Source organism: Amphiura filiformis, chromosome 9 (assembly GCF_039555335.1).
Source record: "Amphiura filiformis chromosome 9, Afil_fr2py, whole genome shotgun sequence".
NCBI lineage: Eukaryota > Metazoa > Echinodermata > Ophiuroidea > Amphilepidida > Amphiuridae > Amphiura > Amphiura filiformis.
In genome coordinates, this window is record NC_092636.1 from 28,792,205 (window position 1) to 28,818,093 (window position 25,889).

Here is a 25,889-nt window from a genome sequence, read left to right on the forward strand (position 1 = left end):
TTGATGTTGAAGTCAGCATTGAGTCCGTCTTAAAACTGACTTTGGTGATAAAATGTGACGGCTGCATTATATCGACGGGCCCGCAGTACAGGCTTTTGGGCCGAGGACCAGCCTTCAAGCAATTTGCCCAAAATAATCACAGGCCTATAATATATTATACTTACGATCGACCCGGCTGTGCGGATTTTTAGGTATGGGCAGTGCATGATGGGCCTACTCAATTACGTGCAATTTAACATTTTTTCTTCTCTTTTTCTCCCTTCTCTCTTCTCTTTTTCTCCCTTTCTCTTCTCTTTTTCTCCTTTTCTCCCTTTCTCTTCTCTCCTTTCCTTTTTTTTGGGGAGGTGGGGACCAAAATGTGGGGGGGACATTTGATATTGTGTCCCCCCCACTTTGAAAAGTGAGGGGGACGTGTTCCCCCTGTCCCCCACCCGATTTACGCCCTTGATGTTGTGCTATGTTGGGTGTGGCCAAACTTTATCAAAGTGAATGGTGACGAGCGGTCGAAGTGACACGAAACATGCTGCGCCTGCGCAGTTTCACTAATCCGTAAAGACAGCCAAAATCCACCCGGAAGATTGGATGAAAGAAGACTGCCCAACAAAAATTTGGCAATTTGCAGGTAAAATATCACTCCACGAAATATGCTAGTATAAATCGACGAAGACTGGGTAGTAATTTAAAACATTGGGTAAACGATTAAATGAAGTACATATTGATTAAATTATTCCTTTTCCAATTTCAGGTATATTGTAAGCTTACTCGAAAATGAATCAGTGCAGTGCATGCAGTGGTCAATGGCAATGCACATGTATGGGCGACCTGTCGCATTATCACATGATCTGTCACATTCACCGTGATCACATGACATTAGTGATTACATGGCATTGAGTCATTACAGCAGAGAAAAACTCACTCACAATCAGTGCAGTGCATGCAGTGGTCAATGACAATGCACATGTATGGGCGACCAGTCGCATTATCACATGATCTGTCACATCATTGCACATTCACCGTGATCACATGACATTAGTGATTACATGGCATTGAGTCATTACAGCAGAGAAAAACTCAAATGTGTACGCAGCATAGCTATTCTAATGAAGTTAAGTTCTGCAAAATGTAGCTTTGCAAATTAATTAGTTACAATTAAGTAAGAAACTGAAAATTGTATATGACTGACTGACTTCAGACTGATTTTCAGGGCTGTCAACTTTTTGGAATTGCTTGGCGTGAGACAGAGGCGTACCGGGATTTGCCGACTCCAATGCTCATCTTTTACCTTGATTATTTGAGCCACGGCGCTCGAGAATGTGAAAAGCAGGGGGGGTAGGAGCAACAAATTATTCATGACGATGCGTGAGATTTTACTCATTTTCCAGCTTTTTGTGTGAGATTTACTACCTAGGCGTGAGATTATACTACCTTGGAGTGAGACCGTGAGAAAGTGACCCAATGCGTGAGACTAACGGCCAATGCGTGAGAGTTGACAGTAGGCCTGGCATTTTCGGGTAATTTTGTACCCGGGTACCCGCCGCAATTTTCGGGCGGGTAACGGGTACCGAAATTGCAAAAAAAAAAAAAAAAAAAAAATTTTTATTTATTTTTTTAAGTTTTTATTTTTCGGTTTTGTAGTGTCTCTGGACCTAGACCTAAATGCCAGGATCATTCATGGTTGACCTAAAAAAAAAAAAAAAAAAAAATTTCAAGATATTTTGTTATTTTTTATATGAAAATTGATAATTTGTATTCATGTCATAGTCTATTAATGATTTCAAAATGTATTGAATTTTTTTTTTTTTTTTTTTTTTTGAATTCAGTACCAGGAGGTATTTCCTACCGGGTAATGTAATCTCGGCGGGTACCCGTTTACCCGACCGAAAATGCCAGCCTTAGTTGACAGCCCTGCTGATTTTGCTTGATCATACCACAATTAGCGAGTCCAGCGAAAACGGGATTTTCCCATTTGTATCTGATCGTGTGTAATCATACCTTCAAAGATCATTTTGTTTTGAAAGCTTTCCAAGTCTCTAAATTCAAAATAAGAAAATATCTTGAAAGAAAAAACTTGTACCTTTACATCTATATTCCTATTTTGTTTGAAAAATGATGTTTATAGGTAGTCTAATAGAGCATGCATCATAGCGTACTTTGAGACTTATCGAAATCTTTATGAGATGGTCGCCATTTTGAAAATTCGGGAAGGGCGAAATACTATGCACTAGGGAGCACACCACTAAATCAATGCGCCATTTGTGTACGGTAACCCTAATGAGTTCCGGTAAAATACAGAAACTTTTTGAGGTATTTTGGGCTGGTCGTTAGACTTATTAATCAGAAAGAGTGGCGAATTATAGCTTAAATAAAAGTGTAAAGCCTATACATAAATTTGAGTCGCCAAAAAAGTCGCATTTTTGGCTCTTAGCGGAGCTAATGGGCCTAAGGAGTCCAACTCGATGGTAGCCATATTTTACCTCATTTTTCGGCAACTTCCGGCGCTGCTTTTTTTATACTAAGGCTTTTTTTTTTTGTGTTATCTAGATATCAAATTGGGTTCTAAGCTTTGCTGAGTTATTTTTCAATCGATTGCACTCCTTTAGAGGTGAATTTGGGGTGGGGAAAGTACTTATTTTGAAGTGAGAAAAGTCAAAAGTCGTCACGAGAAACAAGTCATTTCTATCTTTTGCTTGGTTCCCTGTATGCGCTAGAGATTATTTTGGTCTGAGTAATTTAAGTTGCGAGATCATGGCGGGAATTGACGGATTGCACTATTTTTCTTTGGGAAAGTGACCTTTTATCATGAATTTTGCGGTGATCTCACGTGGCTAGAAACGTGATTGGATGATTCCTTTGTCCAGATTGTTTATTGAGTTCTCAGGAGTTTCGTCACCATGGGACAACACTTCAAAATATTTAGAGACCAGTGGCGTAGTAATTTAGTTAAATTAACGCTAAATAACCAGGGTTGCCAAAAAAAATTCAGCCCGAATCAAATAATCGAAAAGTCGCCCAATTCTTTTCTTTACCTTTTGTATTCTATGGGGCAGGAAATTGTCCCGGTTAAAATCTTCAAAAGTCGCCCAATTGGGTTACCAAATCGCGGGTTTGACAACCCTGATAACAACGTCTCACCAGCGAAGGTCACAGCTGGCATTGTTTGTGCGGCACGCTTTCTACCAGCGTGGGGTTGGGAATTCTGAAAATCTGTAAAAAGGGTGGGGGTTAAAATTTTGTGGAATAAATGGTGGGTTTCTAAAAAGCGTGGGAGCAATACATAAAGCGTGTGGGTAACGCTACCAATTGAAAAAATATATATAATAAAGTAATTTGATGATCTGATGAAAAACATTCATATTTTCTTCATAAATCTCGAAAGAAAATGTCGGAAATTAATTTGCTGCTGTTTTCAATTCGTACGACGTCACCCATATAGTAGAATCGACGCGCCATGAATTTTATGAATGAATCAGGAATGAATATAATTTTCAGTCTCTACACCAGCCGCTTTGGTCCGCTAGCTCCACACTAGAAGTGAAGGGACCGGAACCACAGTGGTTGTGTAGAGACTAGAGAGTGATGAGCATGACGTAATGCAATTAATTCAGGATGTCAGCCCTCTACCATTCGCACATGTGTTCACAATAAACAATTCTAATGGCGAAAGTCGTAGTTTTGGAAAGATTAAATTGCAGTGATTCAGTTGTGCAAATAATGTCGCAAATGTTTCAGATGAAGAAGAAAATCATGAGTATTTGTTAGATGAGGATAAATTCTGCATCAATTCGGATTCTGAAATGGATCAATGGTGCAGATAGTGATAAAATGGACCCGGAAGTGACTGTTCAGTCTTCCGAATTTGATTAAAGTAATGTTGTAAATGTAATCATAAGCTTTGGATACAAACACTGCAAAAGAGTGAGGGTTTGATTTTTGTCTCGTCTGAACGATGTTTATATCTGATCTCATGTACCGATACCTCGTTCAGGATGGGCCTTAGTAATCACTATTTCTGTCTGTCCGTGTGGGGGGGGGGGGGCGTGTGTCCGTCCGGAGCTGTATCTGGGGAATCGTAAGGCCTGCGGGGACGTTATTTGGTGGGAGGAAGCATATCCAAGTTTGCTCCGTAACCGTATGTTTTCGGTGAATGCGAAAATCAGCATAAATTGATAGCAAGATCTGAAGATCCGTTGGGCGCATGGTAACGAAACCTGGTGGCAGCAACGATCAGGGGTATAGCGCTAGGTTGCTTTTTGGGGTCCCGGACCCACCAAAATAGAGTTCGGACCACTTATTTTTAAATTTTCTGCAAGTTCAGGGGTCCCTGCAGATCCCCAGTTTTTCTAGCGCTATTGCAGGCATATTTATGCTGCATTTGTGCAAATCGGACTCGCCAAACTCTACTCCGGACCCCCTTCTTTTTAATTTTCTGCAAGTTCGGGGGGGTCCGGGTGCGTACACTGGAGTGTTTAGTTCTAGCGCTACCCCTGGGAACGATACACACCTGCTGATCACCTGGTTAGTTTTTTGGCAAAGATAATGCGCATTTAGTTGTTAATTTGCATTATAATTTATGCGGAACACTTCTACAAATATGGTTGGAAACCTGAAGAAATCCGCCTTGTGGAGCTGTATATGGGGATCCATAAGAACCCTTAGCGCTATGATGATGTAACTTGATAGGGGGTAGCATGACTAGAGGGTCTCGACCTGATTCGATTTTGAGCACAAAGTATGGTTATGAAATACTTAATCTGCATAATTTGTGCATTACAGGTAAAACCCATTTTCTCAGAGACTGGGGTCACACATTCTTGGTGGGTGGGTGCATCTTGACCCCAGACAAAACAAGTGTGTATTGTTTCGTGGGTCAAGGTCACCCGAGGTCATCCAGGGGTCATCTGAGGTCAAATGACTAAAAACTGTCGTATGGGCATGAAACTTGGTGGGGATACAGTCAATATTTAGAGTCAAATTTTTTAAAAGTCATTTCGGGGTCAACCAAGGTCATCCAGGGGTCATCTGAGGTCAAATTACTAAAAACTGTCGTATGGGCATGAAACTTGGTGGGTACAGTCAACATTAAGAGGCAAATTTTCGGAAGGTCATTTCAGGGTCATCCGAGGTCACCAAAGGGTCATCTGAGGTCAAATCACTAAAAACTTGTATATGGGCATGAAACTTCGTGGGTACAGTCAACATTTAGAGTCAAATTTTCAGGTCATTTCAGGGTCATTCAAGGTCACCCATGGGTCATCTGAAGTCAAATCTGAAGCTAAAAACTGTCGTATTGCCATGAAACTTGTTGGGTACAGTCAACATTTAGAGTCAAATTTATGGAAGGTCAATTCAAGGTCATCCAAGGTCACTCAGGGGTTATCTGAGGTCAAATTACTAAAAACTGTCATATGGGCATGAAACTTGGTAGGTACAGTCAACATTTAGAGTTAAATTTTCGGATGCTCATTTCGGGGTCATTCGAGGTCACCATGGGGTCATCTGAGGTCAAATTACTAAAAACTGTCGTATGGGCATGAAACTTGGTGGGTACAGTCAACATTTGGAGCCAAATTTTGTGGGGTAGCATGTTCCTCAAACTTGGTGGGTACATCTTGACTCCAGGCAGAACAATTAGTTTGTATTGGTTAGTGGGTCAAGGTCAACTGAGGTCATGCAGGGGTCATCTGAGGTCAAATGAGCAAAAACTGTCGTATGGGCATGAAACTTGGTGGGTACAGTCAACATTTGGGGTCAAATTTTTGGAAGGTCATTTGGTCATCTGGTGTCACCTAGGGGTCAGCTACCAACCTGTTGCGCATTCGACTTCAAGAACAATCGCTTTCCCACCAAAGAAGCGTAGAGCCACAGTACCATTGGTGCTCTTGTTATAATTATTGAGAAAAAATAGGTCCGCGAATTAAAAAATGGCAGAATCAGGTTTGCAGTCTTGAGAGCATGTCAAAAACAGTGACAAAAAAAGAGTAGGCCTAACCCCTTTCCATAAGAAAGAAAGAAAAAGAAAGAGTAACCCCTTTCCATAAGAAAGAAAGAAAAAGAAAGAGTAACCCCTTTCCATATTAAGAAAGAAAGAAAAAGAACTTGAGTAACCCCTTTCCATTAGAAAGAAAGAAAAAAAAGAGTACGGTAACCCCTTTCCATAAGAAAGAAAGAAAAAGAACGAGATCTGATGCACAGCCAGCAGTGACAAATGAGTTATGACCCCGAATCTGTGAGAACCGGAAGTGATCCCTTAATTACCTTTGACCCCGCAAAAATATTACATAGTGCTTAGGATGTCATAAGGAATATTCCTGGTGAATTTCAGCTTAATCGGAACTTATACATGGATTTTGATTTTTTTAAAAATTTATGATTGACCTTTTGACCCCTTGACCTTTGACCTCAATGAAAAAAAAAAACCACATGTATGTACCGACAAAATGCATTGTTCCAATTTTAATTAAAAATTCTACTTTGTTTAGTTGTCGAGATAAAAATTCTTAAAGTTATTTAGCTAAAAACAGGAAGTGACCCCTTAATGACCTTTGACCCCCAAAATAAAAATACCACGCATACATCAGGTAACACTGATTCATGTATGATGATTATATTACTCTGGTCTGTTTACATTTTGAGATAAAAATTTTTTAAACTTTTTTGATAATTTTGGTTTTTGACCGGAAGTAACCCCTTAATGACCTTTGACCCCAAAACTGTAGGCATCCTAAAGACCCTAGCTAGTAGCGATGCATGTGTGCTAATGGCGACTCTCTGCTATGTAATTTGTAAAGACAGTGATTTTTTGAATATTTTTTACAAATTTTTCAGACTTTTACGGAAGTGACCCCTTAATGACCTTTGATTCCAATATTTTGGTATAACTTTTAGACACTGGCTATAGGTGATGCATGTGTGCAAGTGCCGTCACGGTGCTATGTAATATGTGGAAGGAGTACGGTAGCATTTTTAGTGAAAATCACGGTTTTGGCCACTGACCGGAAGTGGATGACATTTGATTGGAAGTTGATCATGTGACATCTGTGGCACCACCCAATAGTCCTAGTGACCAACTATGATCAACATGGCTGAAAGCATGTGGCTACGATGGCTGATTTAATGATGTTGACATGAAGTTGACAGAAAGAAAGAAAGAAAGAAAGAAGAACGCGGAAAAAAGAATGCACAGCGCCGATGGCGGCTGTGCAAAGAGTAACCCCTTTCCATAAGAAAGAAAGGAAGAAAGAAAGAGTAACCCCTCTCCATACTTAGTCTAGTACACTGGTTAAATACATTACACAACCCATGGTGCTTCAGCACACCTAACAATTCAATTCTACAAAAATGGAGCATTATAATGTTCTGAACTGCAATGCATCATGGGAAGGCATTTGATACAATGACAGTAACCCCTACATACTATACTGAGCAATGGTTATATACATTCCGCATCCCATGGTGCCTCAGTACACGAAACATCGTAGTGACGGAACAGGCGGCCATATGCATCGCCAGCAATAAGCCAGTGGCATGTACTATTACAATATGTAGGTGAGGAATTTTGCGGAATCTCCAATCGTAACAAAACTTTGCAAGAATACGTAAAAAAGCCCATATTTTATTTGAATACCAGTTTCATATAGGTTTCATTAATCCCTTCTATCTCATTTTTACACATTTTTACCGTGAAAATCATCAAAACTACCTTGATTTTTTGGTCCAACTTTCTTTCTCTTTCCTTTCTTTCTTCCTCCTTTTGTCCTCCTTTCTTTCCCTCCTTTTCTGTTTCCTTCCTTCCTATCTTCCTTCCTCCTTTCTTTCTCCCTTTCCTTTCTTTCTTCTTCCTTTGCTTCTTTTCTTTCTTTCTTCCTCCTTTCTTTCTTCCTCCTTTCTTTCTTCCTCCTTTCTTTCTTCCTGCTTTCCTTCTCTTTCCTATCTTTCTTCCTCCTTTTCTTCTTTCTTCCTCCTTTCTTTCTTCCTCCTTTCCTTCTCTTTCCTTCCTTCCTTAAATTCTTCCTCCTTTCTTTTTTTCTTTCTTTTTCCCAAGTTCCTTCCTTTCTTTCTTCCTCCTTTGCTCCCTTTCTTTCTTTCTTTCCTTCTTTCTTCAACCAAATATGTTACAAAAATTATGTATGGCCAGAAAGTTGACAGACAAAAAACCGCCATCTTGAAACCTTAAAATAGACATAACTCCTCCATACTTTCATGTATTGAGCTGATTTTTGCACCATTGTTTTCTATTTTAATTATCTTTACAATGATACCAAATTTGGGGGTGTTCAATATTGAATTCCATTTTCCACCGGACTCGCTACCACAATATGTAAATATCTGAATGTTTTGGTATTAATGCACCTATGCTTTACCAATGCACGATACTATAATAACCAAGGATTGATTTTTCATAATCAGAGAAATTTAAGTAATTTAGGCATATTTATTTTATTTTCAGACAGAAGTAATACTACATCATGGAAATTCCATTTAGAATCTTCCTTGTCTTTACATTATGTGGTGGAGCATCTGCCGTATTATTTGGTCACCGTGCACATAATCCTGGAGTAGAAGAGCAGAGCAAGAGCTATGAATATAACACATCATACTATAATGTTCTGGTAAGTCTGGATTGTTGATCTGCCAGACTCCACTGGGCTATTCCAGTTGCAATCCATACACCCCTATTAAAGACATGATCTTAATCTCACACAAAGGAAGTGTGAATTTCAAATGGCGTTTCCTGAATGGGTGACTCCATTTGAAATATACACCCCTGATTAAGGTCATGTCTTCCATAGGGGGTGTATGGATTTCGAACTGGAATAGTCCAATACTTTTGTTATAAATTCATTGTGTGCGAGGGTCATTCAAAAAGTTCTACCTCCATCATCACATCTCTGTATATTAGTTAGTATTGGGTTTATCCAGTTGAAATCCACACACATAAGAGACACAGAGGGAGTGTGAATTTAATGGCTTGGGGTTACCTGAATGGGAACCCCATTTCATATACACAACCTGTGTGGCAGATTAAGGTCATGTCTTACATTTGGGATGTATGGATTTCAACTGGAATAGCACATTTTTTGACGTGGTAGTTTTGTCCATAATCACATATATTTTTAAAAAACTGTTATGTAGCAATCATATTTTTAACATTATGTAAATTATGTTATATGTTACTTTTGTGAAACTGTGTTAATTCATATGATGTGTTGGAATAATTATACTAATCTGTGCATATTATCCAGAGGATGTTTAAAGGCTTTCCCATAACCCAATGGGGTTTCTGACGTTGGTATGTCTGGCTTTTTGTACACATGTGGTACAGTTGACCATACCTTGCATTGGGATTGTGTGCAAATATCTGGCGTTTTCATCCTTTTATTTAACATTCAAAACATTGAGACTTATGAATAAAATTAATGCAGTGGGACAATATGAATGTTTCCTGTAAGAAAGTCAAATAACTTTATAAGTCCTAACTATTACCTCGTTGGCTGCAGTTTTAAAATTACCATGTTGTGTGTGTGTCAATGGGGACTTTGCCTTTAAAATTAGGTTATATTGCTCAAATTTCCCAATCATAGTGCATTGTAGGAATGTCTTTAAGCCTCCTCTGCATATTATCGTTATTGATACACTTTTCAGGTGGATCACTTTGGTTTTGCCAATTCAGACACTTACGCCATGAGATACCTGACATCTGTTACACACTGGGACCACAATGGTGGACCAATATTTTTCTACACTGGCAATGAAGGAGATATTGCATGGTTCTGTAACAATACTGTAAGTTAGCTACATTAATTTTAACATTGACATGTCCATAAGGTTTGTAACATTGTTTACACTGATTTCAAATGATGGGCTATACCAATGGGCTATAGTACCAACCAAAATTTTAGTCATTTCATAAAATAGTTTTTCCACTCTCCATTTTGGGTTTGTGTGTTTGGACTTTATATGCAGCAATTGAGTTTTCAAAATCAATTTCAGACATGGAATTTAAAAGTACTACCATTATATAGGGGAATCACTCAAAAATGCTTATGTACTTTCTATCCTTAATATTGATATAAAATTGGATCGGTTGAGCCCATATTTATTGGTCGAGCTATGAGTTTTAAAATATTGGACAAGACGTAGTCGAGTCCAATATTTTACAACTCATAGCGAGACCAATAAATATTGGGCGTAAAGCATCCAATTTTATCATTATTATGTTTCGGATCCAATATTATCACAGCTTGGATAAATCAAAACATAATAATGATTGATAAGGGATATATCGATGAGGCCTAAATGTCCATGTGTTTATACATGTACATGTATTTTTTAACCTATAATGCCCTAAATACAAGATGTCCTAAAGTCTCTTTTCCATTTTAAGTCACTACATCTCTTCTAGTTCTACATAATACAGAAAAATTGATATAACTTAACAGGGAAACATTCTTGACAAAAATTATGTTTTTACATTCCTGCAAATTACTGCATTAATTTACTTCCTAAACACCAGACATAAAAGGCCGTTGTCTGCCTAAACATCAAAATGATATGACACCAGACACAATGGGGAGACCATATGCTGCCATATCCTCCTTTATTGTTTCATAGCAGTTACACTTTTACAGTATGACTTCACATCACAGACCAGACAAAATGGGACTGACTGCTAGTCCCAAGTGTTGCTAGTCCTAAGGTTTACTAATATGAAAATAAAGGTTCACTAATGCAACAAAAAATGTTAGTTGTCTGAAAAATTAATTTAAAAGGGTTGCCAAAAGTTATGGTAATGGTGAGGTTTAGGATTAGATGAAATTTGGAATTAAATCAATTCATCAATTTGTTTAGGAGTAGAGTAAGGGTACTATAGTGAACTTCCAGACTAGCAACCTCTAGGACTAGCAAATTAGGACTGTGCAGTAAACAGACAAAGTAAAAAGTACACAATTGGTAATTAGAAAAATATGAGCTTTTTTTTCTGATATCAAAATCACACAATTGATGATGTAATGTGGAGCTGGGAGTTAAGGCAATCGATCAGGTCACCCATCTTAAGTATTAAGGGGAAAATTACACAAAACATTAAAGAGGGCTATCATTTTCATTGGAAGGGGGGTCCCAAATATACCGGTGGGGGGTCATAAATGTTTGGAAAGAAAAATAGGGGGGGTCATACAATTTTTGATGACCAAAATGTAGGGAATCACAAGATGACCACAGATAGTATGTTTATTTAATTTAGAAAGACTGATTTCAATACAATTTTAGCCTGTTTAGGGGGTAAGGTGTATCTGAGGTGGGGGAGTTATAAAATATTTGTTGCCGAAATAGGGGGGGTCAAAATTTTATTGATGCCGACTTTTTGTAAATTTGGGACCCATCCTTCTGAAGAAAATGATAGCCTTCTATGAAAGAAAACATGAACTGTTTAGTTGTAAATAAACATAATTAACCCAAATTAATAGATTGAGATTATTTGTTGGTTTTCATTTATATACATGCTCATTAGTACTAGCTAATAATAAGCTCATCATTTGTTCTTTATATTTTCAGGGATTTATGTGGGATATAGCACCAGAATTTCAAGCTATGCTTGTGTTTGCAGAGCACCGTTACTATGGTGAATCACTGCCATATGGCACTGATTCATATAAGGTTTGTATTGAATTAATAACATCAAGTAGAATAAACTGTTAATAACCATTCAGCACAATAAAATTGAACAGATTAATGCAAGTGGTGACAGAAGCCATATATTTTTTGTCCATTTTTAGCATTTAACTACAAAACTGCAGTACATTTCTTAGACAATAATAACTGTGCACCATCTATTTTGAGGTCATTGTGGGAAATTGAAGGGTTTTGTTTTGGGCCGAGGTATTTTTCTGAGGGCGCAAATATACGGAGGTCCAAAACAAAACCCTGACAATTTCACACAATGAACTCCAAATAGATGATGCAAAGTTATTATTGTCATTCATTACCATCATATCTGATATTTTGAACAAACCTCAACATGCATTTTGCAAAATGTTATTTTATGCCATAAAACGCTGTTAAATATAAACAGTTTTAATTATTGGTATAACCTACCCTACAACAAAATCGACCAGGCAAACTTGACATTAGCGCTGACAACAAGAGCTACCAATCACAGAAGCGCAACGGCATTGCGTAGGCGTGTGCGTTGCCATAACGCTTAGCGATACGCGCACGCGCACACAGAAGTCGTTGTAACGCATATCACTGTATTCCAGGAGTCATTGTGAGTTATTATTGACCGCGCAAAAGTGTGCAGTTAGGCAATCAATTTCTTTTGATTGGATTGCACTTGTGTATATTAATGAGGTTATGAATTAATATTAATACGAAATGAGTCATGGAAGCTAATAATCACATTTTATATTTCTATAGGTTTTGCGCTTTTTGAGATTAGGCCAATAATATATCAAAACATTATTTTGGGGAATTTTCTCCCTCCTGAGAAAAGTCATGCAATATGGGGTGGAAATGATATATATCAAGCCTTTGTATCTCATTTATAGAACCCATACCTCTTGTGTGTCGGCTTTATTTGTCTCACTATTTGAATGCAAACCTTGCTACATGTATAAGTCATGTTCCCCTCAGGTAATATAAAGGTAAAAGAGGCCACTGAACTTTAACATTGAAGCTATGATACAATCCGCTAAGAGTAAGATGAACACAATTGAACTTAGATCTAACAATGTTCAACCAGTGCTCGTGGTGTATGTTGTGACATAGGAAACATTACAAAATATGTCCTCATCAATAGAGTTACACAGGGTGCATTTATGGGCACTGGCAGTTGAACTTTTTGGCTGTATTACCCCAGTAACAATGCATTTTAAACAATGCAAACTATTTTATATCTGACTAAGTTTCAAATGACAAAGAATATATTTCCGCCCCTTTGGCTAATACATTTAAAATTAAATTGATTTAAAATTTGATTTGTAGCTAATAATATTATTATTTTATTTGATTCAGGATAAACAGCATTTAGACTTTTTCACAGCAGAGCAAGCACTAGCAGATTTTGCTGATCTTATCCGTTATATTAAAAGCACAGTACCTGGTGCTAGCAATAGTGCTGTTATTGCATTTGGAGGGTCATATGGTGGGATGCTGGCAGCTTGGCTTCGTATGAAGTATCCCAGCTCTGTCATTGGGTAAGTATATCATTGATATAAATTATTGTTGTTTCTTTTGATTTCACATTTAGTATTAAACCAGTATATGTTCGTATACATGTAGAGTTTGTCTTTGCACTCATGTTATGTTAACATCATCATCATCATCATCAGTCGGCTGCGGAGCAGGCGACTACAAGCTTTCTCCAACTAATGCGATCTTGGGCAAGCGAAACAATTTTGTTTGGCTTCAGCATCCTTCAGTATCTCCCAGGAGGTGCTGGACATACTGTAAGTACAGTGTGCTTGCGGCCGTCCGGTTTCCTCTTCCCATGTGGTGGAATATAAAGCGCATATTCTTTCACAGGCTCACCATCTTCAAGGCGCGCAGTATATGGCGAGAAATTTGAGTTGATGAATCTTGACTCTGGCAACCAGTGGAGTGGTGTTGGTCAGGTTGTAGATGGTTTCGTTTGGAATCCGATCCACACGCTTGATGTTTAACATGACTCTGTAGCAAGATGTTGCAAATGCATTGATCTTGTTTTCCATGTCCTTGGTAATTACCCATGACTCGCACCCGTACAGAAAGACAGTAACACACGTTGTCTGAAACAGCTTGATTTTTGTTTCGATTGGCAGGGACGGGCTTCTCCAAAGGCGTTCCAGTTTCCAGAAAGCTGCCCAGGCTAGTGCTTTTCTTCTTTTAGGTCTCCAACACTAGAGCCCATCTTGGAACCCAAATACCTGAAGTCTGTGACATGGTTGATGGTACTACCATAGACTTCAAGTGCTGGTTAGGCGTTACAGTTTGCAGTCATATATTCTGTCTTAGGTGCGCTGATTACAAGGCCTAAATCTGCTGCTGCAGTTGCAGTCCTAGTAAGCTGTGACTGGGCCCGGTCTATGGAAGATTCCAGCAGGGCAATATCATCAGCAAAATCCAGGTCATTCAGCATCTTGGCAGGATACCATTGAGAAGTAAATCTTCCTCTTCCGCTCTTTGGCCCATGATGAAGATTTAGAGCCATTGGGATAGGCTACTCCAATATGGGCAAATTTTTTGGAGACTCTGAGCTGCCCAGTAATCAGAGTCCCCCTCTTGGCCTCGTTGATGTAGTCCAAAGGAGAGCGAAGCAATACGTTTGGCATCAACTTGGATGCAGGAGCTGCCGGAAGGTGTTGAAGTTCATTCACCAGACCGCCTTAGGGGCTCCACTCCGGCTTTGTGTAAGGTTTACTCCCTAGCCTTTGCCTCTCCCGAGGTGCTCACAAGGCAGTGAGGTTCATCCACATTTCTACACAAAACTCTATGATTGGGACAGGAAGAAAGAAAAGATGAAGAGGAAGAGGTAAGAATAGACACAACACAAGCTGGCACCCACACTAGCTTTTACCCGACAAAAGGAAATGGGCGATGATGTCCGTCTGTGGACAACCTTTTAGTCCACAGTCCGGATTTAATTGACGGCATCGCCCATTTCCTGATGCCCGTGTGGGGTTATGCTGTCACCTTCACACTGGGGATCTGTGTCCTGTACCGCCAGTGTGAAATGATTTATGTACCCATCAGTACTGGAATTCAGCGCCTTTACCCTAGTATGTGGAATAAGAACTCCCATCCTCTCTGAAACTTAGGACGGAAGCTCCAATCCAAAAACAACACCAGACAATAAAACAAGCTACCAAGCCAACTAATTTGGCTCACCTTTCCTAACCAGCTGTGTTGCGAAAGGAAGTTTCAAGGTAGAGAAGGTAGACAGATAGAAGGATGAAAAGTAGAAAAGGATGAAATATAGAGTAGTGTAGGTAGGAGCATCCAAAAGGAACAAATATAGTACCCATTTGGAGAAAAAACAGCATAGATGGAAAGAATTGGCAAAAAGTGCCAAAATGCTGGTACAAGGTAATTTTCAGCTCCTCGACACTGGGATAAGGTGTCTTCCTTATGTTAACAGTTTTGGTAAATGAGAGATATTTAATATGTAAATATTGACTGCTATGAGAGGCATGGTTAGAATATAGTCTCAAGGTGATCTCAAAACAATGCTATGACCTGGAGCACAGCCGAGGGTTATAGCAGGGTTTTGAGATCACTGCGGGCCTATAATTTTAACCATGTCCTGAATATAAAGCAGTCAATATTTGTTTAATATACCGAATGGATGTACGTGGTTGCAATTGCGCAGTTTTATTCACATTCGCAAAATTGTAAGCTTTAAAATGAAATGATATATAAGTGTGATAAAGATGCCTGTGAAAAGAGTCTGTTTTAGGGATGAAATCAAAACTCGACCAGCGGTTGACCACCGGTTCCGTTTATTGTTCTAAACAATTGAAAACGGACAGAACCAACAAGTTTTGATTTCATCCCTCACCACATTTGATACAATGGTTGAAATATGATCAACACTATAAAAAATGCCTTCCCAATTATAATGCGCAGGTGTTGCACCTTTTGACAAATACATGTGAATTAAATGGCAAATTTATTAAAGTTGGAATTATAAAGTAGGAAATTTTGATTTAAAGTAGAAGGGTTTGCGAAAACTGCAAATTATTAATTCACATATTTTACTTTTATTTGTCCACATGCATTTCAGATCCTTAGCAGCCTCAGCTCCAATATGGCAGTTTACTGGACTGACAGGATGTGAAACTCAGGTACAAATTGTGACCAAAGACTTTAGGAAAGCTAGTCCTGCATGTGCAAAGAACATCAGAAGAAGCTGGGATGTCATGACCAAATTTGGCAAAACTGGTAAGCACTACCAAAGTTTCTTCCCTAGCTAGTAGTGGTAGAAACAGTTTGAAAATAATAAGGGATTTACTACAGGGACCCTTCTTAAAGTTAAGTCTAGTTTAGGGTATTCGTAACTTTATGAATGGTTACTTGAGTTACTTGAGTTACAAGTTAAGTGAAAAGCACCCCTGCAGAGCTTAACTTTGCAGAGCTTATAATTGGTGAAATTAATTGTTTTTTCTTACTTCTCACGTCAATAAAGTCCCAAGTTCTGCCCACATCAATTTACATAAGCGTGTGCAAGTCCTGCATTAAGCAAAGATTAACTAAAGTTTGTTCAGCTTATATAAGGCGGAAAAAATAAGACTCATCGATATAGAATGAATTTACATAAGCGTGTGCAAGTCCCGCATTAAGCAAAGATCAACTAAAGTTTGTTCGGCTTATATATAAGGCGGAAAAAATAAGACTCATCGATATAGAATGAATTCTCGCTATTCACAATAAGGGCGCCGCCAGCGGTTTGCGATGTAATCGTGATGTATCATGGGAAAAGGTTGACATCCAAGTCCGCGCAATACGAATATTACCATGCTATTACATAGGAACATGTGACAATATTTTATAGTTTGTCAATATAACGGTATTACACGCAAATCGATAGAGAAAAAATGAATTGTGCACATTTCAAATCACATTATTTAGTATTATTGCATATCAATTCGTGTGTAACACCTTTATTTTGACAAACTAAAAAATATTGTCACGTGTTCCTATGTAATAGCATGGTAATATTCAGATTACAGCGGACTTGGATGTCGACCTTTTCCCATGATACATCACGATTACATCGCAAACCGCTGGCGGCTCTTATTGTGAATAGCGAGAATTTACATAAGTGTGTGCAAGTCCCGCATTAAGCAAATATCAACTAAAGTTTGTTCGGCTTATATAAGGCGGAAAAAATAAGACTCATCGATATAGAATGAATTTACATAAGTGTGTGCAAGTCCCGCATTAAGCAAAGATCAACTAAAGTTTGTTCGGCTTATATAAGGCGGAAAAAATAAGACTCATAGATATAGAATGAATTTACATAAGCGTGTGCAAGTCCCGCATTAAGCAAAGATCAACTAAAGTTTGTTCAGCTTATATAAGGCGGAAAAAATAAGACTCATCGATATAGAATGAATTTACACAAGTGTGTGCAAGTCCTGCATTAAGCAAAGATCAACTAAAGTTTGTTCGGCTTATATAAGGCGGAAAAAATAAGACTCATTGATATAGAATTATGTGCACGCTGTTGGGTGTAATGCTTATGCTAGGTGTGCATTGCGTAATGCGTGACTAGCTCATGCTTATGTGAATTTACACGAGCGTGAGTAGGGACTTTATTGACTAGCGCAGTAACAAAAGCCGAATAGTTTCCACCTTATATAAACCGAACAAACTTTAGCATAGTTGCTTTGCCCAACTCACCATTCTAACAATTAGCAATGAGTCTTAGCCAATAAATAGCCGAACATATAGGACTAAAACAGGGGTTCTCCCTTCACAATCCTTTAGGATGTAAGCTTGGCTGGCTAACATATATACTGGGAATTCCAATTGAATGAACGCAGCTTTCAATAGCATGACGAATATTTGCGTACACTCCGCGATATACGCCAGCGTGTGCAACTGTGCGTGAGCAACGAGGAAGTGAATCTAACCATGCCAACGCACTCGTGATTGGTTAGCATTGTATCCAAGGTCGTGCGTTCGCGTTGTAGTTTGAAATACGCGATATATGATCGCGGTTGGATCGAGTACAGCTATTGAAAGTTGCGTTCATTCAATTGGAATTTCCACTATAGTTATAAGCTTCATGTAGTTAACTTCTCTTAACCATTTGCATCAGTAATGATGTTTTGTATTTACTTTTGTGCATATAAATTTTTACCTAAAATCAGCATCCGGAAGACAGACACTGTTCACCAATCTCCGCCTTTGTGACCCATTGAAGACCTCATCTGATGTTGAAGGCATCAAATCATGGCTGAGTGAAGTGTATGATAACCTTGCAATGGTAGACTATCCATATGCAGCTAGTTTCCTTGAACCACTGCCTGCATATCCCATTAAAGTAAGTTGTAGCAGTTCTCATTGTGCTATTCTATTTAAAATCCACACTACCCCTGTGGATGATATATCTATATGGAGATATCTTCCACATGGGGAGTAAGAATTTCAAATGGAATTAGGGCATAAACAGATTCTATTTGAATCAGGTTGAATCTTTCTCAGAAGGTGAATGAAATTCAAATGGAACTGCTGAATGTGTTCATTCCATTTGAAATTCATACTCCCCCTGTGGAGGATATTTCCAAAATCTTCCACATGGGTAGAGTGAATTTTAAATGGAATAGCCCATTAATTTGTACTCATTCTATTTTGGCCCATTTCATACTATCATCTTGTGCTAATTAATGTTATGATAAATCATGGGTTATTTGAGTGTACAATAATCTTGCAGTGCACCGTCAATAACATGCTAGTTTTCTAGGCAGAGAGGCCAAGATTCCACTTGAAAAATGAAACAAATTGGCAAAACAATGTAACTTTACAAAATCACTCGTATCTATTGCAGAATTTATTTATTTTACTCATAAATTGACTGAGAAAGAAAATAAAAAATGATGCTCATTTCTATAACTTCTTTATATCAACAACTTCAAACGTCAAAGAGTCAAACGTTAAGTATGTTTCTCTCAAAACAGCAAATCTCACATTATTGTTTTGTCATATCAGTGTCACACTATTCAATGGTTGGCAGAGAGAAACCAAGGAAAGTACTCTGCCAAGGTACAATTAAATGAGATTGAAGAGTAATTACCCAATTTCAACTTGCTTGCTGAATTGTGTATCCACAATGCAATGGTGTAACTGTAATAAACACACACAATGGGTTATCCTAGTTGAAATCCATACACCCCATATGAAAAACATGTACCGGTACTTAATATTCCACACAGGGAGTGTGAATTTCAAATTGTGTTATGTGAACAGGTGACTCCATGTGAAATCTACAACCCCTGTGAGAGCGATTATGGTAATCTTAGAATTCAAGGACCACTCTGTTTGGTCATTCAAATTTCGATTTGCAAAATCTGCCCCCACATTGTCGACACCTGGTATGTGATGCTGAAAGCCACATATTTCTCTCTATGGCCCATGTCCAGATAGAGTTTGCCAGGTCACTGAGATCAGGCCCCCCCCCCCCGCCCCCATATTATTGATGTATGTCAGCGCTGCTGTGTTTTCAATTAGCAGATGTGTATGTTTGCCTGCTAATTGGTCTACAAAAGGCTTCATTGCCATATGTACTGCTAGCAGCTCTTGGAAATTTAAAATGACTTTGTTTCTCTATCTCATTCCACCTTCACCCAATTTGCTCGTCATCCAATGTGGCCTCACCCTTCTGAACTAGCATCCATGGTATAATGTTACCTGGGGTTTTTCTTCACAATATCTCTATCTTGAAATGCCAGATTGTTTACCCACCATGTGCAACTCTATTTTCATAGTATCAGTAATTACCATCAGAGCTTCGAAATTTCCTTAACTGGATTGGGGGGGGTTGCATGGTTTTCAACTGGAATACCCCATTTAAGTCTTCTTTCTGGGCTTTGACTTGGGTATGAATCATTTGGGGTCTGTGACAACATGTTTTGCCAAATTGGCACAAAATCAAAAAAATTGGCACAAAATCAAATCCAGTTTAGAGCAGATAATATTTCAAACTTAAAGTTTAGAATATGTACATCTCATTCTTCTTCAGGTTGTATGTTCATATATCAACAAGACTGAGCCAAGTGATGACCAGCTGTTACTAGATCTAGCCAATGGCCTCAATGTGTACTTCAATTATACCGGTAGTGCAAAATGTTTTAATGCATCACAAGCTGCAACAGGTGATTTGAGTGATGAAGGATGGGGTTACCAGGTAATTATGCACTGTATGTAATGATTAAAGTCATAGTCATGATTATTAGCTGTAGTTGAGACTGCTTTTGCCACAGCACATTGCATTCTCATTTATACTATGATCAGCACGAAATAGGCAAGAATTTGTTTGTTACTGCACACATCAATAACAATAATTATTAAGTCCCAACTTACACCAACGTAAATTCACGACAAAAGCATACATAAGTCAAGCAATACACAAAATGCAGTTTGCGTAGTGCTGTGCTCAGATGTGTGTACATCATTCTCAATTAATACACAACGTTATAGAGTCCTGCCCATTATGAGATGTTAGTATAGGCGTATTAACTTTCACAAAACCATATATTTTCTTTATTCTCATTCTGCAGTCTTGTACTGAAATGGTAATGCCTTATTGTTCAGATGGTGTGCAAGACATGTTTCCTGTTGTCAAATGGGATGAGGCTAAAGAAGCTGCACAATGTCAGAAAACGTGGCAAGTGACACCCAGACCCCAATGGATTAATCTTCAGTTTGGTGGGAAAGACATCCAAGCTGCTAGTAATATTATATTCAGGTATGTAGGTATTTATATTGTTGTATGGAAGACATGACCTTAAGTCTCCCACACTGGTGGTATACATGTAGATTTCGAAATGGGGTTACTTGAATGGGTAACACAATTTGAAAATCTACACCCCTGGTTTGTGAGTAACCCATCGGAATCCCATTTGAATTTTGAGCTCCCTGTGTAGACAAAGATTATGTATTTCATACTGGTGTATATGGATTTTATTTTGTTATGCTTCAAATACACACATTTTATATGATAGCTGGTAATGCTTTTGTCGATCTGCATCGTCTGGTAGATACTTATGGTGCATGATGTATTTCCCAAAGAGGTTTTAAATAGAAATAGAGTCGCAATAGATTATATAATCTTTTGTTCGTTTGATGCCGATTAGAAGTTGCGACAGGCTATTCATAAAAGTGGTACCATTGTTTCGAATAAAGGGGTTCCGCCATTAAATTGGTCACTGAGCCGGCATCATATTAACGCTCTACACAACAGGCGAGTATCAATAAGGGACCACACTACAGTCATGTGTAAGGGCAGTCATGTGTAAAGTGGTACCATTGTACTGACGTATCCCAAATGTGTGCTTGTGTGGGTCTGAAGTATATAAGGAGGCTTTAGCTGTCGATGCAATCATGTTTACCACCCACCTGGCGTTAGGCGTTTCATTTAAATAAATTGAATGCTCTCGCTGATCGATTACACATTAGAATGTATGAAGGCTGCCATGTCCAGTCCATATATCTATATTACACTATAATGGTAATAGCTATACGTATGTACATGCAAGTATAAGTATAGGCCTATAAAGGTTGTTTTTAAGAAATTTCCATTTAATTTTATTTTAAGAAGGAGATTGGTATAGAAATAGTGGCGTACACAAAGAGGGAAGGGGGTTGGGGAGGGGCAGATTCACCTCTGTGAGAAGTCTTGGGAGGGGTGGAGGGAGGAAGAGGGGAGGAGGGGATATGGAGAATGAGAGAGGGCTGGAGGAAGGAGAAATAAAAAAGATATAATAAAGACAAGTAGATAAATAGAAATATAAGGAAAATGATGGGAATGAGAGAGGGAGGGTGAGAGGGACAATGAGAGCGAGGGAGTGATAAAGTGTAGGCCTAGGAAAGAATAAGTACAGAGAAGGGAAAAGAAAGGAATGATGAATACATTTAATAACAATTATTAGGCCTATATAATAACTAAACACATAACAGCACTGGGCAGCCATTCGATGATGTCAATGCCTTTATTAGTTACGTAAATAAAACGCCCAGTCAGATGTATTTCACACCTACCAAACACAACTCACCCAATTTCGCAAACTGGACGTTGAATGTACACTCTCATGAATATTGATTGGCAACATTTTCCAATATGTCAGCGCTCTAATCGGAAACAATAGAACAATAGACCCTGCAGAGCGTTGGTATTTCCCATATTATGGAAAATATTATAAACCCCCTATTGATGAGAAGACCTTAGTCTTCCACACAGGGAGTGTGAATTTCAGATGTGGTTGCCTAAATGGATGACACCATTTGAAATCCACACCCCTGTGGAGATCAAGGTCATGTCTGCCATACAGATTAAATGGACTATATATGGAATAGTCCATTCTTGCAAAATGAATGCCACACACATTAATCATGGACTAACATGGGAACACACATACTTTGTAAAAACGTGAGGAAATGGCCATTTGCAGTAGCGAAATCTATATAAAATGATTACTCACTAATGCTGGTTTCATAATGTCATGCTGATTTCCCACGGTTGTTTGATGGGATCATTTATAAGTTTTTAAAACAAAACATGTATAACCAAATTTTAGGCTTAAACAGCTAATGTGATATCATGCTAATGTATACAGATGCTTTTGAGTCATTCTCAACTTTAATTTCCCCTCTTTTACAAAATTATTCACTTTTATAGCATTTTTATCGCCTTTTCGGATATAAAATGTATCTATTAATGACAAAATTGGTGGCGCTATTTATTTACTGGAAATTACTCTTTCAAGCTTTTAATACAAATAATTCCTTTTATTGTTTGATAAAATGTTTATAAAATTTCCTTGTTGCTTGTTTCACCTATTCCAGCTGTTTTAATGACAGTATTAATCACCTACCCCTTACAAATAAAGAAATATGATTTAGGATAAATAGCGCCATTGCATTTAGTTAATAATGAAGCCAATTCTATATATTTCAAACAACCGTGTTCCCGCTCTGATGATGATTTTTACGTCATACGCAATCAGCCTAGCAATGCTAGCGGTGACCAGCGGCAAGCTGATATGTTTGGTCAAAGCGGCAAATCGCTAGTAGTTGAATTCAAGTCGACTCAGGAGCGTTGCTGCTCATACATATGACTACAGGATACAGGCTTCCAGAGTGGTACAATGAAGCGTCACGCTGCTATAAAGCAGCAAGCCGCTTGCAGTATGAAACCAGCCATATACTTATTTTAAGTTAACTTATAGTTATTTGTATGTTGATTTATTCACTCCAGCAATGGTCAACTTGACCCCTGGTCAGCCGGAGGTGTCCTTGAATCACTATCCGATACTCTGATAGCAATAATCATTCCAGAGGGTGCCCATCACCTTGATTTGCGAGCCAAAAATTATGACGATCCACCATCAGTTACTAAAGCAAGGGAAACGGAGAAGACAATAATGAGGCAATGGATTAAATCATACTACATTGACAACAAGACAAACTTTATGAATAATAAAAATGTAAAGTTGTAAAAAGCCGGGGTAAAAAGTTGGTACATTTCCCCTAACAAAGGTCAGTACTGGAATTGCTCATGTGTGAACATATTTTTACAACCGTGATTTAAAATCACGAAAGTTACATATTAATAAAAATTTCATTACCCCACAAAAAAGAAAAAAAAAGATAATACGCAAAAAAGGGTGTTGTTTATGCTGGAATGGTGATGAGATCTTAGGAGCTGCCGCCAACAAATGGTTTGTAAGGGGTCATATTTTAATATGAAGGATTTAAAAATCCTTCTAAATAAATGAAGTTTAATCTCAGAATATCTCACTACATGGGTTAGCTAGGCTATGTAGCTCTATGTATATAACTCAATACTTATAAGTGTACTTGTGATTTTTTGCTCTCTGTAATGAACAGATACATTTTGAAATCAGATTTAAGTTTTTCTAATAAAACAACTGTAAAAAAGTTTTTAAAAAGTTAATATTCCCATTTAAAAACCTAGTATTTTCATTTTGGATTTTTCCCTTTCAAGAGTATACAGTATTTTGAAAACTTAATCCAAATGCAACCTGCAACTTATTTGCTACATCAATATTGCAGTTTCTGCAGTAAAATATGTATATTCATATTTTAATGCAAGTTTCTTGTTGTCACAAGAATTTCCCTTGATGGGATATAAGCCAACTTGTATGGAATATGTAATGTGTATGGGGCATACTGATTTCATGGAGGAATCATATCTGTGTTGGGTCTGCAATAGCCTTGTAAGGCCAACAAAAAAGGGATCTCTAAAACGTTTTCCCCCCTCTTTTTAGTGTTTATTTCCTGATGCAAACTCATTCAAGTCTAGCTTGAGATGATCGAAACTCTCAAACTTACATTTTGATAGACATGAAAAATTAAAATGTATATTATTAATCACACAAGAAAGGGCTTAGTGTATAACTGTCACCAATCACTAAACGCTAAAAAGGGAGTTATAAAGGACCCTACTGGCCCCAATGATGACACAACAATTTTGTTGTGCAGTTCATTGGCTGAAGAAAGAAGTATCAGGTATTATATGAGCTGGACCCATGAAGAAATAGGAGTAACCATGTTGAATTGCTCATTTTACTATACAATGTATAAGCATTACTCTTTTGATGATGGATTTATATTTCTGTGGTATCCCACTTGATTGGAGAGTTTAATGATATGCATGACCAATGAAAACCTTCTTACAACACTGCAAAATTGTAGACAGTGGAAATAAGGCTGACCCAGCAATGCCATAGATTATGGCATTTATATTGGTATCTTGAATTACTTTGTCAACTTTATATTTTCTTGATTACCAATTCACCAAAACACTGGTTCACCTCACTTAAAGGGGCATTTCGTGATTCACAGCCTTTCACCCCACAACAGCTGAAAGGAGTATCCCATCATGCATTGCAGTGTATCTGCATGCTCCATAGCAAATGTATACAAAATATAAACAAGAGCCGCTTAGATATTGAGAGCTATTGATAGATTCACAATACTCTAGGGGTGTTATTTTTTCAAACAAAAGTCTAAGCTCCCCTGATTTAAGCAAGTAAGTGAAAGTTGAAGTGTGTGTTTTGTGTATATTTTCTATGGCACATTCAATTCTATTATGGTGCAGCAAAGCATCATGGGATACTCCCTTCAGCTGCTGTGCTTTCACCCTAACTTTTCTCAACAAAAGTTGAGATTTTCATAGCACTGAAAAACTCTGGATACATAACGTTATGTTTATGTGCTAAAATTTGTTGCAGATCATTCGCTTGGCAAAAATATTGTCAAGTTTGTAATTGTGTTCTGGTTAACAGAACAATATCACAACACACTGGCCTATGCAGCTATGTAATACACATACACTTGACTCGTAAACGCAAAGTCAGAATCATCTGAAGTTTTGGGAATATGTTTTTTGTGTGGATATCTACTGAAAAATGTCATAAAAAGAGGTTGTGAGGATCACAATATACTCCTTTAAAGCTAAATAATGGGAATCCTGCATATTCCTTTTCCGATGAAATACTACTATGTGTAATATTTTTGTAAAATTATTGTGTCATTTCTTTGTCTAACAGGGTATTTTACTGAAAGTAAAAGCATACTTAAATATAGTCAATTTAAGCAATGTTTAGGCACAAAACCAAATGTATGTTACTGTTTATGAAACAAAATAAAAATTTATTTTTATCCAAAACGCTCTTCTCTGATATGTTTTGTAATTGCTGCTAAAGATGTGTTGTAGTATTACGAATATAATATTTTTCTAGAACATTTCATGACGTGGGACCCCCCCAAAAAAAAAAAAACCTTAAATCGTGTGCTTTAATAAACCAAATTAATTATTTCAATCGGCTCACCAATTTTGAAGATATGCCCTCTTTAAGAAATGTACCCGTTTTCACTCTGTCCACGGATGAGGTTTGGCTACATCAAAGATTTTATACGAAACACACGGTTAATGACATGGATAGATAAGTCTCAAATCGCATTAATGCAACTAAAATCGACTTAGGCTTTGGAACGCATTCACTATTTATTGAGCGAGGAACACCAGCTAGCTTCCAGCATCTTCAAGAATCAGATTACTGCTGCATTCGCAGAAGTATACGGTGCGCCGCAAGCACAAGGAGGTACGCAATGCAATGAGGACCAAGGCTGAAACCTGTATTCGTCAAGGAGGCAACCAGATAGAGGGC

The 25,889-nt window shown here is 38.0% G+C and overlaps 1 protein-coding gene across 1 annotated transcript; it reads left to right on the forward strand.

Moving 5' to 3' along the window:
- The first annotated feature begins 490 nt into the window (after window positions 1-490).
- On the forward strand, window positions 491-25,376 carry LOC140160829 (lysosomal Pro-X carboxypeptidase-like). The gene is made up of 10 exons (XM_072184140.1): window positions 491-622; window positions 8,447-8,609; window positions 9,643-9,783; window positions 11,554-11,655; window positions 13,012-13,193; window positions 15,758-15,915; window positions 17,850-18,022; window positions 19,718-19,882; window positions 20,256-20,443; window positions 22,952-25,376. The coding sequence occupies exons 2-10, from the start codon at window positions 8,466-8,468 to the stop codon at window positions 23,190-23,192; spliced, it is 1,494 nt and encodes a 497-aa protein (XP_072040241.1). The 5' UTR covers window positions 491-622; window positions 8,447-8,465; the 3' UTR covers window positions 23,193-25,376.
- The last annotated feature ends 513 nt before the right edge of the window (window positions 25,377-25,889 follow it).